General features: G+C 41.7%; 1 protein-coding gene across 1 annotated transcript in view; it reads left to right on the top strand.

Moving 5' to 3' along the window:
- The window catches only part of GPLD1 (glycosylphosphatidylinositol specific phospholipase D1), an 871,054-nt gene extending 851,815 nt beyond the window's left edge, over positions 1–19,239 (top strand). Inside the window, exon 26 of the mRNA XM_044065746.1 lies at positions 19,045–19,239. Coding sequence (XP_043921681.1) covers positions 19,045–19,125 — 81 coding nt within the window. The 3' untranslated portion in view covers positions 19,126–19,239. The remainder of the gene's footprint in view (positions 1–19,044) is intronic.
- The last annotated feature ends 600 nt before the right edge of the window (positions 19,240–19,839 follow it).

Below are 19,839 nucleotides of genomic sequence, written 5' to 3'. Positions count from 1 at the left end.
ATCACACAAGGCCAAGTCCTAAAAGTGATATCAAAAGCTATAAATAATGCATTGATAAGTCATGACAATTTCCCTGGATGGATCTTAAATAGAATGAAACATGATTTGGCCATACCACTAACAGAGTTGTTTAGTATCAGCCTCCATACAGGTTTTATATCAAGCAAATGAAGAAAAGCTACAGTCATTCCCTTACATAAGGAAGGACCTTCCACAGACCCAGGCAGTTATAGGTTTATAGGTTCATAGGTGTGTACTTGGCTAATGGCCCTGGGGCCTTTACAAGCCTAGCCATAAGATTACCCTGGCATCATGCCACCCAACCTTAGTTGCCAGTGCCTCTGTCGAGTAGAGCCACTGGAGTTATACCTGGGGTGAGTTTTCTATTTCACATTCACTCATCAAGACTTCTCTTGAAGAGGGTCAGTGAGGTGCTCTGCCTGACATGTATGGGAAGTCTATTCCATAGCATGGGCAGTCTCTGGGTTATGATCCTGTCATTCCAGTACATTCTGTTGATTGTGGTAATGAAGCAGAGGTCTCTGGAGCATGTGATGTGGTGAGATTAGGATTTCTTTAGATCGCCTCTAAGTAGCCACCCATTTATGTGTTTGCAGCCAGGGATAGTATGTGCACATAGGTGTGTGTCAGACCTTGCACATTCCATGCTGTCCATGTTCCCACCCCCCTCTATTATTCTATCCCCTTTCATACTTTATGCATACATTCTCTGATACTTTCCCTAAGGTTATCACATCATCACAGCTGTGTTTTGGTGTTGGTCCACAGTTCATGCAGTGGGACATGGTGGACATGTTACTGTGGTTTGTCCACATGGCCTTGCATAAGACTTATGTGGGGCATGTTATGTTGTTATTTGGGTGTCCATGACATAACATGCATTGGCAGTATGTGTGAGACACAGGCCTTTGGCAGAGCCCTGTAGGGCATTTGGTGGTGATGTAGGGCAGCTATGGCAGGCTGTTGCATTCTGTCAGTTCTACAGTTCCAAACTGCCATACAGTATATTCCCCTGGGGTGACAGGGTAGGTGTGCTAGGTGTCCATGCCAATACTTTCTATCAGTATTGGTCAGGTGGTGTGGATGCTGGCAGGGTGCTACCTACAGCTAGGGACACACCTGCATGGGACACCTGCACTGCATGCTGCATTCTTTTGCTATTGCCATACACAGGTGGGGGTCATATTGTACCCATTCCAAACAGCAGGGATACGACCAGAGAGGTACCTGTGAGTGTTGCTTGGGTTAGCTGGGTGCATGTGTGCTATGGACACTATTTGCATCTGACTCACAGATATGTATGGGGCATTCCAGTTATGCTGGCATGTGCAGGTACATCAGCTGTTTCCCAATACATCAGCCCTATCACCTTTGTGATCTGCAAGTGTTCGGCCAGATGACACCGGTATTCCCTACTACAGGCCCAGATAATGTGATGCATACCTGTATGTACAATTCCAAGGATGTGTCCATTTCACAGTTACACATTATGTACTATATGTTGGGGTACTTTTCCCTGTGTACTGCTTGTATATCTAGCCCAACAGCCATGCCATGTCCATCTTTCAGATGGTGAAACATATTACCACCATACATTTACAATGGCTTAATGCTAGCATGTGTTATACTGGTGGGAATTGTCTTTGTCACTGCATTTGTGAGGACTTGGCCCTGTCATCAGCAGTAGTGGGCAATGGCCACCAGGTCAAACCTCAACATGCATACATACTGACCACTCTCACACAATATGAAACACACACCAACCTAACACACACATACCTGCATATTGTACAAATGCTACAATCTATCTTGCTACCTTGGCCACCTCTGGGCATCTGTGCTCCACTGGTATTATATCTACACATACATGTTACTACATGTCTACATAGGAATGCGGGGGGGGGCACACCTGCCTGTTACTATGTGTCTACATAGGATTGGGGGGCACACCTGCCTGCTACTACATATCTACATAGGATTTGGGGGGGCACACCTGACTGTTTCTACATTGCTACACTGGATTGGGGGCACATCTGACACTTGTACACATTTGCTATGACTGTACTGGTATGTCAGGTATTCCATTTCATTCTGTTTTCTAACCTATCATGCTGACTAGAGGCATATCAGTGTACTACAGGTTTTAGGTATGATTGACCTACATATTAGTTTCTGACTTCCTACCCTTCAAAACTAATATCCCACTGCCTGACCTGATGTAGTCCATCTGTGTAGGCCTGGAGGGGGATGTCACCCATAGGCATCATTCAGAGGCCTTAGCACAACCTTTGTGCTTGTCTACACCTGTCCTGCTGGCTGAGACTGTTGTTGGGTATGTGAACCTCCCTGACTGGCATTTGTGTGTCATATGGACACACGTGTCCCAGCACATTTCCTGCAGTGGGTTTTGTCACCATGTGTAGTACTGGCTACTATGGTGACACCAGTATTTGTTACAGATCTCATGCTGCCACTATAAGTGTCTATCTGTTGACATCCCATTTAGCCACCCTATTCCCTTGCATGCTCACATCCATACCATAGATACAGGTAACAACACATACTACTCCATTCGGCAATTGGTAAGGAGAGTGACTTACCTTGTGAGTGTGCCAGTATTGAGGAAGGTGCTGCAGGGCTGCCTATGTCGGATGCACATAGTACACTCCCTACACATGGTTGAGCACAGGTAGTGTCATGTTTGGCATCCCTTTTACTGTATGTGCGAGTCAGAGATAGGTGGCATTCCCTGAGTCCCTCCTGTGTCAGTGTATGTACTATGCATTGCCTCTTTGCCAAGGCCAGAGCATACTGGGCATGCCTCATTTTGCCTACTGGGACAGGCTCAGGTTGTTCCTCCTCTGAGTCACTCTGTGGCTATGCAGGCCTTGGCAATGGTGCGGGGCTGTGTGGCCCTGCCCCATGCTGTTCCTGCTGCAGCTGTTTCCGCAGGATCATATTGTGTAGCATGGCATATATGATAACAATTTGAGTACATGTAGCTGGTGAGTACTCCAAGGCAACACTGGATGTGTCCAGGCACTGGAACCATAACTTGAGCATCCCAAACACATGCTCTATTATAATTCTGGTCTGTGCCTCATTATGGAGTTCTTGTTTGGGTGAGTGTGCATTTCTGATGGGTGTCATCCACCATGGCTCCAGTGCATAACCAGCATCCCCCACTAGGTGACCGTAAGGGATGTCCCCATTGGCAAATCTGTGGTACAGCTGCGTCAGATGCCAGATGTGGGAATCATGATAGCTTTCAGGGCAGCCAGCACACACATTCATTATTATGCCCTGGGCATCGCACATGACCTGGCAGCATGTGCCTCATTATGGTGTTCTTGTTTGGGTGTGAGTGCATTTCTGATGGGTGTCATCAGCCACTGCTCCAGTGCATAACCAGCATCCCCCACTAGGTGACCGTAAGGGATGTCCCCACTGGCAAATCTCTGGTATAGCTGTATCAGATGCCAGATGTGGGAATCATGATAGCTTCCAGGGCAGCCAGCACACAAATTCATTATCATGCCCTGGGCATCGCACACTACCTAGCAGTTGGAGGGGCAGCCTTTGCGGTTGATGTAGACTCTACCCCGCTCACCAGGTGGTACTTTGATGCATATGTACATGCAGTGTATAGCACCCACTACCTCAGGGTATTCTGCTATTTGGTGGAAGAGATGCATATTGCTGGCCAACATCTCACGGGGGTTGGGGAAATATACGTGCTCACCGGCATGTGCTGACATGGCATCCAGGAACTGGTGGAGTACCCTGGCTGCTAATTCCTGTGAGATCCCCATAATATCCCCAGTTGGCCTTTGGAAGGTACCTGTAGCTAGTATTCTTAGGCCTACACATACCTTGGTATCCGCTGGGATGAGTTCCCCTGAGTTCCCCTCTGTTAGTTCTGCGTGTGAGGTTTGGCCAGCACAGCTCAACAATTTGCTGCAGGAGGTCCCTATCTCAAGCTCATGTAGCACCTGGTAGGTTACCCTAGGTCTGTAAACTCTTCTCCATCTCCACACTGTGGGTTGGTCGACAGCGTTCTCATCCTCACCACCCTTAGCCTCTTCCACATGTTGTTGTATGATAGCTATTGCAACCCCTATCATTTTGTTGTTTTTGTTTGTTAAAATTCCCCTGCTTGTATACACCGGTGGTGTAGAGTATGTGGGAAAACCAGAGGGAAAGGTGTTTGCATAGTTTATAGTAATGTTCTGGGCTGGGCTGGGCTGCTGCCTGTGTAATTGGCTGATTCTGATACATTTCACCTGCCAGCTATGCTAGTTCTCCCTGATTACCTTCCTACTGCTGTTTTCCCTTCCCATTGCCTTCCTGTTTAAGCCTGGGGGTGCACCGCACAAACACTTTGCTCAAATGTGCACAGAGCTGCTATTTCCTGGTTTACTTTTTTTCCCTTTAAAACCTGGTGCGCAGCGCGGAGACCTGCTTAGGCAATGTAAAGAGTGCTAGGCAGCCTAAGACACACCCCCTTGCTTAGCTCTGCTAAGCTAAGGGCAAACCCAAGCCATAGGGCTCCAATCCGCTTACAGCATGCCTGGCACATACCCCTATGATGTCAGCTAACTCCTAGGCTTGCACCAAGCTATTCCTGCTCTTACACTTTTGGATGCTGACTAGCATGCAGGGGAAATCTGTGATTCAGTATCATTCCCCTCATTTGCATAGAATTGCCTGCTGATGCATAGTTACAGGTCATTCACTGAGGCTCCCCCCTTAGCAACCAGTATTCACTGGCCATGTTGTCTTCTGCCTGCCATTAAGTACAATGGCAAAATAGTGATTTTGGTTAGAATGCTTATTTTATTTTTTTTTTCTTATTTTTCGCCTGATCCCATTTGCGCACCGCTGCCCTATGCTTAAACAGCCGAGATCGGCTAAAAAAAGGTGATTTTTTTTATTTTTGCAACTGTTTTCCATGCCAATGGCCTTATATTTGGCCATTGGCATGCTTTCTACATAATATCCACCTTTTATTTGGAGCTGTCATGGCTCCATTTTGTAGTTTGCAGAAATTTACTCGGTTACTGGCCAAGTAAATTTCTGCAGATTACAGTAGTCATGCATGGCTGGCTTCCATCTTCCTGGATCACAAATTCACCTCATTTGCATGGATTTCACCTAAAAATGAGGTAATTTGCATACAGGGGCTGAGTCCGTGCAGGACTAGTGCAGGAGCACTCGTGCACATCCCTACAACTTATTCCTGGATCGCACGGCAGACATATTGCCTGCTGGAGCTCCTGCACTAGTCCTGCACACCATGCAGGGCTTGCTGAATCCAGGGGTATGTTCATAATCTGAAAAGCACAACACAGCAATGCACTGAACTGATTGAGAATGATGTTACCTATACTGAGGCTGAGCATACAGTGAACCTATGGGCCGATAAATTTAGGTTTAACCTTATCATTCTTTCCCCCCCATCTGTCCCTCATGATATACCTGAAACTGGCTCATCACTAGGTATCACACAAGGCCAAGTCCTAAAAGTGATATCAAAAGCTATAAATAATGCATTGATAAGTCATGACAATTTCCCTGGATGGATCTTAAATAGAATGAAACATGATTTGGCCATACCACTAACAGAGTTGTTTACTATTAGCCTCCATACAGGTTTTATATCAAGCAAATGAAGAAAAGCTACAGTCATTCCCTTACATAAGGAAGGACCTTCCACAGACCCAGGCAGTTATAGGTTTATAGGTTCATAGGTGTGTACTTGGCTAATGGCCCTGGGGCCTTTACAAGCCTAGCCATAAGATTACCCTGGCATCATGCCACCCGACCTTAGTTCCCAGTGCCTCTGTCGAGTAGAGCCACTGGAGTTATACCTGGGGTGAGTTTTCTATTTCACATCCACTCATCAAGACTTCTCTTGAAGAGGGTCAGCGAGGTGCTCTGCCTGACATGTATGGGAAGTCTATTCCATAGCATGGGCAGCCTCTGGGTTATGATCCTGTCATTCCAGTACATTCTGTTGATTGTGGTAATGAAGCAGAGGTCTCTGGAGCATGTGATGTGGTGAGATTAGGATTTCTTTAGATCGCCTCTAAGTAGGCAATATGAGACAGAGAATAGTTGGAGTTTTTTGAGTCTGTCCATATAGGACAAGTGTTTAAAGTCTAGGATCATCTTTGTGAGGTGCTTTTATGGCCTCTCCAGTTGTTGCAGGTATCTAGTGAGATACATGCCAAGTGAGGCATTGTACTCGATGATTGGTCTAATGAGGGAAGTGTAGATGGAGACAATGACCCCTTTCTTCCCGGATGCAAAACACTTAGTAATGAGACGTGCCACATAGAAGGACTTTCTGACAACAGTGGCTATGTGGTGATCAAAAGAGTTGTTGCTGTCAACCTGTGTTCCCAGATCCCTTATAACACCTTATGTGTTCAGTGGACTACCATCAATGTGGTAATTCATGGGAACTGGGTTTTTCCCAAAGGGGATGACGACACATTTTTTGGCATTGAGCTTAAGGCCATGGTTCTGGCACCAGTCGTTGGTCTCAGTGAGGCTATTCTGCAGGATGTCAACATCACTCGGGAAATTAATAATAGCTCCCAACTTGCAATTGCCTGCAAACTTTGCCAGCCAGAATCCCTTCGTGTCGGCCTGGACTTCAGAGAAGTAGATGCCAAACAGGAGTAGACGCAGGACCGAACCCTGTGGGACTCCACTTGTGACTAGTTGGCAGTCTGACTTGGAGTCAGCTACTTTCACACTGTGGGTTTTATCTGTGAGCCAGTTTGCAACCCACCGAGTGATATAGGGGTTGATGTCTAGCTTAGTGAGTTTTTCTATTATTCCTGAGTGGGGAATGGTATCAAAGGCCTTAGCCAGATCAAGGTAGGCTATATGAACCACCTTGCATTCATCTACAGCTCTGGTGACTGACTCAAAGAAGTTGACCAAGTTGAGCAGGCATGATCTACCCTTCACAGAACCAAACTGTGTGGGATCCAGAGTTTGGAGATTCCCTATATCCTTGTTTATTAGGTCCATGATGATGCATTCCATAGCTTTTCATATCAGACTCAAGCTAATGGGGTGATAGTTTCTAGGGTCTGTAGTCGCTCCTCCTTTGTGGAGAGGGATGACTGCAGCAGTGCACCATTCGGTTGGTACAAAGCCTGAGGTGAGGCTATGATTGAACAGGGCACACAGGTGAGGTGCCAGTTCACTCTGTAGTTCACGTAGAACACAGCCAAGGATATTGTCAGGTCCCATAGAAGCTGTATTCTTGGCCTTGGACAATGCTGTTTTAACCTGTGCAGCAGTAATACTGGGTACCTGGCAATTTGCTGGTATTGTGATTGGTCCTTTGGGGGGAGGGGTAAAGTTGGCACTGAATCTGTCGGCCAGTATATTGGCAATATCTGTTGGCTTGGTATAGGAGGTAGCATTGTGCAGTAGCTCAGAGCAAATCTGGGTATTGCCATGGAGATTCTTTACATAACTATAGAAGGCCTTGTGATTGTCTTTACTATCTGCTGCAATTCTGTTTTCATAGCTAGCTTTAGAGGATTTGATGAGGGATCTCAACTTTTTGTTGAGGCTAATAAGGGAGTTTTTCCAGTCTTGGGACTTCACCTTATTCTGCATCACTTTCCTCCTTTTGTTGTAAAGTTTGTTTATGGCAAGGGACTACCAGATTGACTTCCTTTTTTTAGAGGAGAGCATCTTGGTTCTATTGGGTATGGCGAGATCCATGCATTTGTGTATGTGTTTGCACAGTGCATTGGTGTATGATTTGGCAGTCATGCAACTATTCTCCATTTGCATTGGTGCCATGAAGTTAGCCACCTGTGTTTTTAGGAGCCGAGAGTTAGTTTTGGAGAAGTTTTTCATGGTGGTTACCTTTGCGGGGGGGGGGGGTGAATTTCCAAGGTGATTGGTTTGTGGTTGGATCTAACCACGGAAGAGCTGACTATTGGTGTAGAGCAACGGTTGCCCATGTAGTAATGACCAGGTCGAGGATGTTGCTACCTCTAGTGAGGGTAAGTACAAGCTGGTCCAAGGCACTGGAATTAATGAACTCCAGGAAACATTGGGCAAGTGTATTGGTTCATGAGTAGTTTTCCCAGTTAATGGAGGGGTAGTTGAAGTTGCCTAGTATGACAGTGTTAGGATGGACCCTAATATTCTCCAGGGTGCTTAGGAATGTTGAGTGTGAGTCTTGAAACATGGTTGGGGACCTATAACAGGCTATGACCTGAATCGCTGTCTTACCCATTGTTAGCTGCATCTGAAGTATCTCTGATGCATTATGTTGGGCTACCAGTCTGGAGGTGTGTGCATTCTTTATGAATATGGAAACAGCACTCCATTTGGAGCTTCAGTTTAAGTTCTGGGGCCAAAAGGTGTGGAATGAGTTATAGCCTGGTAGTGTAGGGGTGCTTTCTGCTGCCTTGTACAAGGTCTCTGTTACAGCACAAATGTCGATGTTCTACATTTTAAGGAGTGCTTCGAGTGAATGCATTTTGAGATTTAGACTTCTAGCATTGATCAGCATGACCTTCAGATTGCATTTGTTTGTAGCTGTTATGGTGGTAATTTGGTCTTTGGAACACCACCTAAAAAAAGGCACTATATGGGTGGCAAGAACCTTGGCCAGTATCCGGAAGCCCAGGGGTGACAGATGCAGACCATCTCTGGCAAAGCATCAAGGTCTGTCAATCATCTTATCCCAGGCAGACAGATACTGCATCCCCTTAGAATGACACCAGAAACTTAACCAATTGTTGAAATCAATAATTTTCTGCTTGTACTGTGGTATAATTCTGGGTGATGGTAGCATGCTGCTCAGGGCTAAGGTCATACCCGCCTGGGCTACATAATCCAAGAGCTCCTCCATGTCTCTTTTCATGTAGTCCAGGGAGGTACGTCTCAGGTCATTCACACCCACATGTAAAATGATGAGTCATATTTGTACCTGTTGTTAAGGAACCTGAGTGCATACATTATGTGGCAGATCCTGGCACCTGACAGGCAACTGACTGTTACTTTTTCCTTATTCAACCTAGTGAGTGGGACATCAGACTCATAAGTCTAACCAGTCTCATATGCAAAGTGGCAGAAAGACTTGTCATGGAGCTAATTATTAGGGAACCTCCAAACAATAGATCTGTCACAGACTGGAATCTTCAAGGGTAGGTCATGCTTACTGAACTTGGTGGATTTTTTTTAAATGTTATCAAAGCAATGGATGAAGGCAAAATTTTACATACAACATACCCTGACCTGGCCAAAGCTTTTGATGCAACTCCCCACTCAGGTATAGTAGGAAAAGTGAAATAAACAGGGAATAAACCCCTATGTTACCCACTAAATTTCCAAATGGCTCACAGATAGGAAGCAGGAAATCAAAATAGAGGAAGTTTCCTCCACAAAAAGACCAGTCACCAGTAGAGTCCCCCAGGGTTCTGTGGTGGGATCTCTCTTTTTTGGCATATTTTTTCTGAAGTGAAAGCCAATACCAAAGGATTATGGCTGACTAAAGTTGCAGATGGCTGCAAGCTAGGAGCAGTCATTGATTCCCCAAATAATGTAGTCATCCTCCAAGAACCTTTGTCCTAAATAAATAGTTGGTGCCAAAATCATGGACTGAAACCAAATGCTAAAAAAGAAGAAAAAATGCATTAATGTATCCTTTGGGAATTCATACATCCCAGGGAGCTACCATATTAACAATACTCCCCTAAGAGTTGACCCAATTGTTCAGGATTTGGGACCTTATGTGGACAGTGACCTAAATTTTGCCCAACATGTGCCCAGTGTTGGAAGAAAGTTCTATATTGCACAGCTTATAAACAAAGTGATTATGTCTAGATCTAGGGAAGGGATTGTCTCCATTTACTCATTATATGTCTGAAGAAGTCTATGTTTAGACAAAAGCACTTAACTGTGAATTGTAGTGGTTTAACCAATAAAGGATTGTTTCTTTCTACAACAACTGAGAACTGGAGTGGTTTCTACCTTATTGGATTCATTTGCTGTGGTCGTTGGCTTCCTGGTCAGTTGTTTGTTCTTTGCTTGGATTTCTGTTCCAGTTCCAGGTACTTATCACTTTCTGTGGACTTTGCCATCATCCATGCAAATCAGTTTCTTGATGATGCACCTTGTAAATAGGTATTTAGCATGCCTTACTCTGGTTATTGGGTTGTTATCTTCTATTACATGGAAAGGCATTCATAAACACAAGAGAATGGCAGGGCCATGTATGCTTGACTGAACACATACTTTCTGTGCCCTGCAGCAATGCACTTGCAAATGATATATCAGTACTTGTGCCATTGTCCAGAATTACAGAGCATGACTGCATTGTTACATTTGGTACTGTTTTACAGTGACACTGGACATTTGTCATCCATGATCATATCACATTGATATTGTCAGGAAATTCCATTAATGTGGACATCACTTCATCTGAATATGAAAACACATACCTCCACCCTAGCAGTACTGAGTTTTCCAAAGAATGTGTGTGTGTGTGTGTGTGTGTGTGTGTGTGTGTGTGTGTGTGTGTGTGTGTGTGTGTGTGTGTGTGTGTGTGTGTTATCTGAACAACATACTGAGAAATGATGTACACGCATGGCTCAGTTCTGCAACATGCATTCATAACAGCTTCTTTCTCCTAGGTTACCATGATGTATTTAAATGTATTTTTGCACATTGCAATCACACAATCATAACCCAAGTCCTGCCTTTGCACCCAAGTCTCATAACAGTATACATTACCTGCAACATTATGATGTCATCCTCTATAAAGAGAACTGTAGCAATGATAAACATCAGACGTCTGTGATGGAGTGAATGTTAAGTATTCTGCTTTCCAACTTGTGTAACTAGTTAGGTAGGGGATCAAATCAGACTACAGTCAACATGTGTGTGTGTGTGTGTGTGTGTGTGTGTGTGTGTGTGTGTGTGTTGATATATATATATATATATATATATATATATATATATATATATATATATATATATATAGTCAGAAGATGGTGTTCCAGGCTGCATCTTGCACAAACTACAGAATGAACTAACCCCCCAACTAAACACACTGTTCAACCTCAGCCTCTCCACAGGCTATGTGCCCATAGAATGGTGCACAGCAATGGTTATTCCGCTCCACAAAGGAGGGGCCACAACTGACCCTGGTAACTATCGCCCCATAAGCCTGACTAGCCTGGTCTGCAAGGCTATGAAGCGCATCATCATGGAACTCATTGACAAAGACATTGGGAACCTCCAAACACTTGACCCGACACAGTTCGGCTTTGTTAAGGGCAGATCATCCTTACTAAACCTGGTTGACTTCTTCGAGACAGTCACCAAGGCCATAGACGAGGGAAAGGTGGTTCACACAGCCTACCTTGATCTCGTCAAGGCGTTCGACACCATTCCTCACTTGGGTATTATAGAAAAACTCACCAGCCTGAACATAAACTCCTACGTCACAAGATGGGTTGCCAACTGTCTTACAGACAGAACTCACACGGTAAGAATAGCGGGCTCCAGGTCCGACTCTAAACCAGTCACAAGTGGTGTCCCACAAGGCTTGGTTCTGGGACTCCTACTGTTCAGCATATATTTCTCAGATGTACAGGCAAACACAGGAGGACTATGGCTAACCAAGTTCACCGATGACTGCAAACTGGGAGCCATAATTTTCTCTCCGGCTGACACGGACATCCTTCAAAAAGGCCTTACTGAGACAGACACCTGGTGTCAAAGTCATGGCCTCAAGCTAAATGCCAAAAAATGCATAGTCATTCCATTTGGGAAAAACAAAACACCCACGAATTACCACATATGTGGCAGCCCCTTTAATACAGAAGAGGTAATAAGAGATCTGAGAACCCAGGTAGATAGTAATCTCTCCTTTGACAATCATATTCCCAAAGTAGTTAGGAAATCCTTCTATGTGGCCCATCTAATTACTAAGGGGTTTGCATCTAGAAATAAAGAGGTGCCCCTCTACTCGTCACTCATCATACACATCATAGAGTACAATGTCCCATTTGGGATGTACCTCACAAGACACTTCCAACAGCTGGAAAGACCACAAAAGCACCTCACCAAGAGGATTACTGGCCTCAAACATATGTCCTATGCAGCCTGACTGAAGAAACTCCAGCTGTACTCAGTGGCATATCACTTACTCAGAGGTGATCTCTGCCTGACTTACAAAGCCATGTCAAACTCAGAATTGATGGACATGCTCCACCTAAAGAAATCCAAGTCACTGCGAGCCATGCACTCTAGTGAGCTAAACCTCACCACAACAATAAATAGAACATGGTGGAGGGATAGATTCCTGTCACAGAGACTCCCCATGCTTTGGAAAAAAATTCCTAACTACATTTGGCAGAGCCCCTCACTAACACTCTTCAAGAGAAGCCTTGACGTGGATGGGTAACAGAAAATACACCGCTGGGATCACTTCATTGGCCCTGCTTGACAGAGGCTCAGTTAATTAATCAATGGGGCAGCGAAAGCCAACGCACTCTGGTTAGGCTTAAAAATGCCCTTGGGCAGATAGCCTAGTACCTACCTATGAACCTAAGAGTTTGACTCCAGGTCCTGCTGCCCTATATATTAATGCATGTTTTCTTTAACATTTGAGAGTGGGTAGTAAACTCAGAACTGGTAGTGAATTAGAGGGCACTGAAATATGTGGGCACAGTGATACTTTTATAACACAGGGGCAGGGAAAAGATGGAAGTATCATGTCAGGAGGATTAACAAATAAGGTTTAAAACTGAAATTTGTGTACCAGATCAGCAAGGTGCAATATCCCAGTATCACTGCATTGGCAGACAGTTATATCAGCTATCATAATAACAATCAAGCTGGAATATAAGTGGGTCTTGCAAGGGGGAAAGTCTTGCCAGTTGATGAGTAGGACCCAATGTTGCTGTCCTTTGTTGTGGCTGTCCTAAGGTACTGCAAATCAATAAGGCAGAGCCCAAAATTTCAAGGGTAATTTGACAAATAATACACACAGGAAAGTTGGGGCCGATATTTCAGGAGTTCTATACTGTAAATAGAGAGCACTTGAACTTTTGTGTACAGCATGATGTCTAATCGTTGAAGTTAACTACCTATAAAAAGTGGAGCTTGAGAGAAATGGAGTCACTGTAGAGAAGTATTCTTATATTACAGAAATACAGAGCATAATCTGTTGCTACATTTTTTTCTTATTAGACTCCACTGTTTGGGTAGTTGTCTCCACTTTTTCATTTGAATGAGGATACTATGGGCTGGTCATTACTTAACTGAATTCCCATTCATGCACACATCTCCTGGACTCCTGAAAAACATTGTGGACTACTGTCAGGTGTGAAACTATCAGGTATCCCCTGTGTCAAAAATATAAAATCTAATGCACTAATCACATCTGTGATGGAATTTTCTTGTATTTGCAAGTGTGTTTATTTCACATAACTTGTATTAATATTCCACAAGTATGAGATTACAGCTTCTTTGAAATGAAAAAAAAAATCTATATGAATGACATGAAACAGCCATGCTACCGTTTCTTCTTAAAGATGGCTGTTATGGTATGCATTGCAGATGGCTACATGAGTTGACATTCCTGCTCAAAACTTTACATTTTTTATTGTAATTCGCTTTTCCCTAGCTCTGACTCATATATCCTTTCAAGCATTTGTTTTCTCAACTGAATGGTAAATATTATTTCATCATCTTTGATTATCAAGTCCCAGGCACACATTATTTCCGCCTTGGAAAAAAAATAAGGATACATTTCTTTTGTTACTGATTATATTTTTCAGACCATACTCTCTCTCTAGCATCTTTCATTATTAGAATTTCTAAGTCAGAATCACTACATTTCAGAAATTCTTTAAATTTTTCTTCTGTCACTGTCAACTGCAGCAACACCTAAAAGTTTTAATTCTCTAGAAGTTCATTATTTTCTTGATAAAATACATTCTACTCAACATACAATTTGTATGAAACTCCTTCCCTGGTCTGAATGTCACTTTCAGGTCCTGCTTCTATAGATTAAAGTTAATTTCCTCTGCAGTCTCAGAGTTTGCTTGTGTAAGGACTATGTGAATATGCTTTACAATGGTTTGTGATATGTTTCCACCTGACTTTTTTTATCATCAGCATATTTGTAGAATATATGGCATCCACTCACTATTGCTAACAGTTCATTTTCACTTTGAAAATATGTTATTTGTGCACGGTAGATGACAGTGTATTGAAAAGGGTTAGTGATAATGACTACATACTGGCTGGTTCCGAAGCCAAAACTCAAAAATAAAGACATGATCTCTCGACTAGCCAGCAGTAACCATACTGCAATCTGGCTCACCTAAGTAGTATAAGGTTGGCCTGAGCAGCAAGGATAGTGAGGGTAAACCACCAAAAGGTGGAGTATGACTGGATGGATGGATGCATGGATGGATATATCGAATCCTGATAACAATGAATAGGTATCTGTTTACAAGAATGGAAGGAAAGGTTTAGATGGTGCCTGATTATAGGGGTTATGTATGCTCTAAAGACAAAGTGGAAAAATTCAGGAGATCAAAAAATATGGAGAAAGAAAAGGAAGCCTATGTTTATGCAAGTAGATAAACTAAATGGGTGAGCTGAGGCCATGTTTGGATGTGAGAGAATGTTAGCCCTTGTTGCACATATGGGGAGAAATATTTTAAGCACATTTTAAACTTGAAGAAGGGGGCACAGATATTAAGTGACTATGATATTAACAGGTTGATTGAGGTGTGAAAAATATCAGGGATTATTACATTCTGGAAAGCATGAATAAGTCCTTTGTTTAGTATTTATAAAAGAGAAGTGAGGAAAGATATAAGGACACAAAAATCAGGATAGAAATTTCTGAATATGGAAAGAACTTGGCAATTAACTTGGAAACCCTTTAGAGATGAAGAAATATGTATCAGTTCAGTCCAACGAAGTGAACATTTCTGTATTTGGCGAGAAGCAATCTGACTATTGGGGGAAGTTGTGCCTGAAGAGGATGTACATGTGATCATAATAGCAGTCCAGTCATAGCTAAGTAAAGAATCATGAAACATACTGCAGGGTTGTATGCTATTGCATGCAACCTCTACGGATTGAGAGATCATACTCTTGTTCTGTGTACTGTATGTGCTTCTTGAGACTGTTTAGGAAAGAATTTAAAAAAAATGGAAAGACTGGAGATCATCCAGAGGAAAGCTACAAGGCTCACAGTGGAGATCGAGGGAAAGGAGTACAAAAGACTCCTGGGGTTAATCAACATGTCTTCAGAAACAGTTACAAGAGGGGGTTACTGTGCATAAGAATATAAATGGAGATGATAAAGTCACAAAGACAGTGAATGAAAGAGAAGCCACTACATGCACTTGGTGTATGCTTGTTTTTAATGCAGCCTTGTAGAAGTAGATTTTCATTCTAGTGGTTAAGGACTTTTAGAAGAAAATACCAGAGAGGTTTGCGGGGTGTTGATCAATGGTGCCTTTCAAGAAGGTGCTGGTTGATTGGAAAGAGCTGTGCCTTCATGGGAGCAAGTAACTGCTAGGTATTCCTTAACTGGAAGGATACTTACGGAGCAATACTCCTTCCTGCTTTTATAGTAAGTTATAACTTCACCAACTATGAGCTATGAAAAGACTCAGAATTACAGCTGGCTCCCAGTCATAATTTCAAGGTATGTATTTGCCAGCTAATGACTTTTTTCACAGGGTTCTCTGATTTGCTCTCTTTGATGTGGTGGAGAAACCTTGGAGGCTGAATGTTCAGAAGTATGGGTAGTAACCATGAAACTGTTTTAGTTTGCCATCCATTCCCTATTGCAATATTACCAGCTTATCATTTTTAATGTAACACAGGCAATTTATTTTTCAAGGGCAGCAGGCAGTGAATTTGTAGATGGAATACTTAAATATAAAGTTTTTGGTAGCAGCAACCATTTCATTAGTTACAGTCAGATCTCTTTCATGTGGAATTATTCAGATGACTTTTACTTCTGCAGAGACTGTGCATATTGACTGATATTGGTGGGCTGTAATGACAGATGTTTGAGTGGCCTTTTATGGTTCAAATGTACTGAATTGGGTAGTTTTGGCATTATTGGTTCATATGTTTTGTTTCTTTGCTTACTGACTATAAATTTAAAACATGCTCCAACAAGTGGTGTTGTATTATACAAGGGATATAATTTAATTATTATATATTATAATTTAATACGATCAGGAAGGTAAATCAAAGAAATTTTGCATGATCCTAAAATGTGTGCAAGGGGTCTATGATCTGAAAACAGCCCAAAGGTAAACTTAATCTGCCACTGGCCAGTTGCATTTTCTTTGAATGTGGGTTTAAAAGTTGTTTCAATGAATGTGAGTTTCAAAGTTACAGAAGTTTTAATGCTAAATCTGTTTTCATTGTGAGACTGTATTGCTTTGATTAGCAAACTTCTATCAGTGTTTCTGCTGGAAAATTTGAAATAAAAGTTTTAAATGAAATCCATATATCTGCAATCATTGTAGAAGTAAAGCAGAAAGCAGTATGCACATTGAGAGTTTTGAACAGTAGGGAGAAATAGCCAAATAATGAGACACTGGAATGGCTGTGTGGGGGGAGGGCTGGGGGGTGACTCAAATGCAACATATGCATACCACCACCTATTTGTTTATAAAAAAAGCACTGGCAAGACAGTTACCAAATGTACATTACATGCCATGTTTGTGTGTGTGTGTGTGTGTGTGTGTGTGTGTGTGTGTGTGTGTGTGTGTGTGTGTGTGCGTTGGCACGGTTGGTCTGGTATATAACCTATTACCACTGCAACACTGAAGGATTACAGGCTGTGCTTCCATGGAAGCAGTTAGACTTTTCCCTTTTTACTATACCTCCCTAACTGTGATATAATACAGTTTCAGCAGCTTTTGTATACAATATGGCTGTTAGTGAACTATGTAAGCACTATTAATTTTAGCATGTTGCTCAACTGTCTACATGTGTGTGTGGTGTGTGTATGTATGTAGACCAATACTTTGCTTGAATTTTTTCTTCACTGAAAAATGTATTGAACAATGGAATAATCAAACAAATACACATATAGCAAGTGTTTTTATGAAGAGGGGTAAGTCCCACGTACCCCCATATGGGGACTGCACACTCACTTTCAAGCTAACTCAACTCAGAGACTGCACAATAATCAGGAAAAGGTCAAAGTCCCTACATAGTGGTATTCTCAGTCTTACAAAATGTTGCACTCCCATTTGATATGAATATTAGTTGATAAACATACTTCAACTAACATGCATTCAGAGTGCACTCATCTTTACAAGACCCATATATGTGTGTGTGTGTGTGTGTGTGTGTGTGTGTGTGTGTGTGTGTGTATGGATTCACTTTAGACGCTCGAAATACTGAAATATCGAAATTCAGTATTTCGAGCCCATTAAGTGGAATCCTGAGAACAGTGAAAGCTCAGAAGCACGAAATTCAAAACCTCAAATACCTGCGGTTTTGAATTTCGCACTTCTGAGATTTCGCTGTGGTTATGGATTCAGGTAAGTGTGTGTGTGAGTGTTAAGGGTTTTGGGTAGGGGCTGTGGTGTGTGTCACTGTGTTTTGTTGCTGTGATGTGTGTGTGCAAGGAGAATTTAGCTTGTGTGGTGGTGGTGTTTTGTGTGTGTTTGTGTGTAGTGCGACCTCGGAGTGAGAATATTTAAGTAGGGGGGTGTGGGGGACACAGCCCCCCACATGGGGGGGTTGTGCAGGTGGGATTGCCCCCCTGCTTTTATGTAGTAGAGAGCTTGTGTTTGTGTGTGGGGAGGATGGTGTGTGTGTTTGTAGTAGAAGTGCGAAATTCAAAACCTCTGGTGTGAAAGATTTTGAATTTAACGGTTCTGAGTTTTCGTGGTTTCAGAAATTTGACTTTATAGCTTCGAAATACTGAATTTCAATATTTCAGTATTTCGAGTTTATAAAATGAATCTATATATATATATATATATATATATATATATATATATATATATATATATATATATATACACACACACACATATATATATATATATATATTTATATATACATATATGTATATATTTATATATACAGTATAACCATATATATATATATATATATATATATAAATATACACACACACACACACACACACAGATTTTATACATGTAAACAATACAATCTGAGTGACTGGCTGAAGTATACAAATATTTTCAGCTCGCACCAAAATCTCCCTATAAAATTACTGTATAGCAAAAAAGTGCCATTTCCTAACCATGATAAAACATGAAGAGCTGTGCACTAAATAGTTACATTTACACATACTTATACCTGTATACATACACACGTGAATATGCCTACATACAGATATACCTACATTTTATATATTGATGTTATTTTGCATTGTTAACAAATAAGATTGTATAACGCACAGTAATATATTTACAGTACTTTCTGTCTTGAAGGGCAATTTAATTTAATAGAGGGTGAGGTAAAATGTATGTTAATATGTATATTTAGTTCAGCGGTAAGAGTGGGAAGGTGAAGTTATCATCTCTGCAGAAGTTTGGGCTTTTCCAATGCCAAGAGATTTTTTGGGAAACTCACATACATGTCTTAAACATATAGTAGGGAAAGGTCAAAATAATGGCAGATAGTGCAACTTTTAAAGCCATAACCAGGCAATAAGAACGTGTTACATTTCTTTGTGCACTGGAAACCTGTATCTGAATTTAAATTATGGCAAGCAGTTAAAGAGATGGATTTTGTAAACTGAAGTAGTAGTAAAGAAGGTACACCATGTTAAAAGTTTTATAGAGTTAACTGTTGCCATTCCAGTTACTTTTAAGCCTTCTGAGTTATGTCTCCAAAAAAATAAATGAGAAGAGGTAAGATGTCACCTAAAATGTGCAGAATAAATGATATTTCCTCATTTCTTCATCAAACAATGCTGGTGTTTGTTTGTATTTATAGAATCAGGTTCTTGTGGCAGCAGAAAGAAGTTCAATGCAGGGTCATCGACTGACTGGTGCTGTTCACCTCTACTCATTCTGACCTATGTGAAATGGAAATATCTAACAATACAACAAGCAACTTGAGTGTATTTTGACTAACTACAGAAATTTTGAAATTAATGTATAAATAATTAAATAAAGAAATAAAGAATCATAGCTGACTATGACTGGTTTGTTCTTGATTTCTTTAGTTTAGTACCTGTAGAAATGACATGTTCTCATATATGTGCACAGGAATTTAAGCTGGAATACATATATACATGCTTTCATGGATAACTGGGTGTTGCATACCATTATTTATATGGAAATGTAAAAATTTTAAAGGGGTGTGCATTTCTGCATTCATATAAGTAAAACACCCTTACGTAGACTCTCTAAATGTTATAACATTTTAGACAAGAACATCTGCATACGGTTACTGAATGTATTGGGTGGTTCTATATAAATGAATTGTTGAACTTAAACCATTAGATTTAAAAAAAAAAAATGCCACCTATTGTTAACACACTATAACGCATTAAATCATATTCTGACTGTCTGATAAAAAAAAGGGTCTGTTACACAAATTGTAATAGAGCTTGCCATTAAAAATGATTTTACTGGTCTGCAGATGTGTGCTATTCAGCCATTATAAAGTAAAAGGTATTCATGTAAGCCAGTGACGCAGCACACTACATGCTTTTATAGAAAGGTAATCCTCTCATCCAGTCTTCCAAACTTCTTCCTTCAACAAAGTTTGGTCAGAGGGCTTTGA

Source organism: Protopterus annectens, chromosome 3.part0 (assembly GCF_019279795.1).
Source record: "Protopterus annectens isolate FY-2018-M chromosome 3.part0, PAN1.0, whole genome shotgun sequence".
NCBI lineage: Eukaryota > Metazoa > Chordata > Ceratodontiformes > Protopteridae > Protopterus > Protopterus annectens.
Note: the sequence above shows the minus strand (reverse complement) of the source record. Positions and strands in the feature narration are given on the sequence as shown.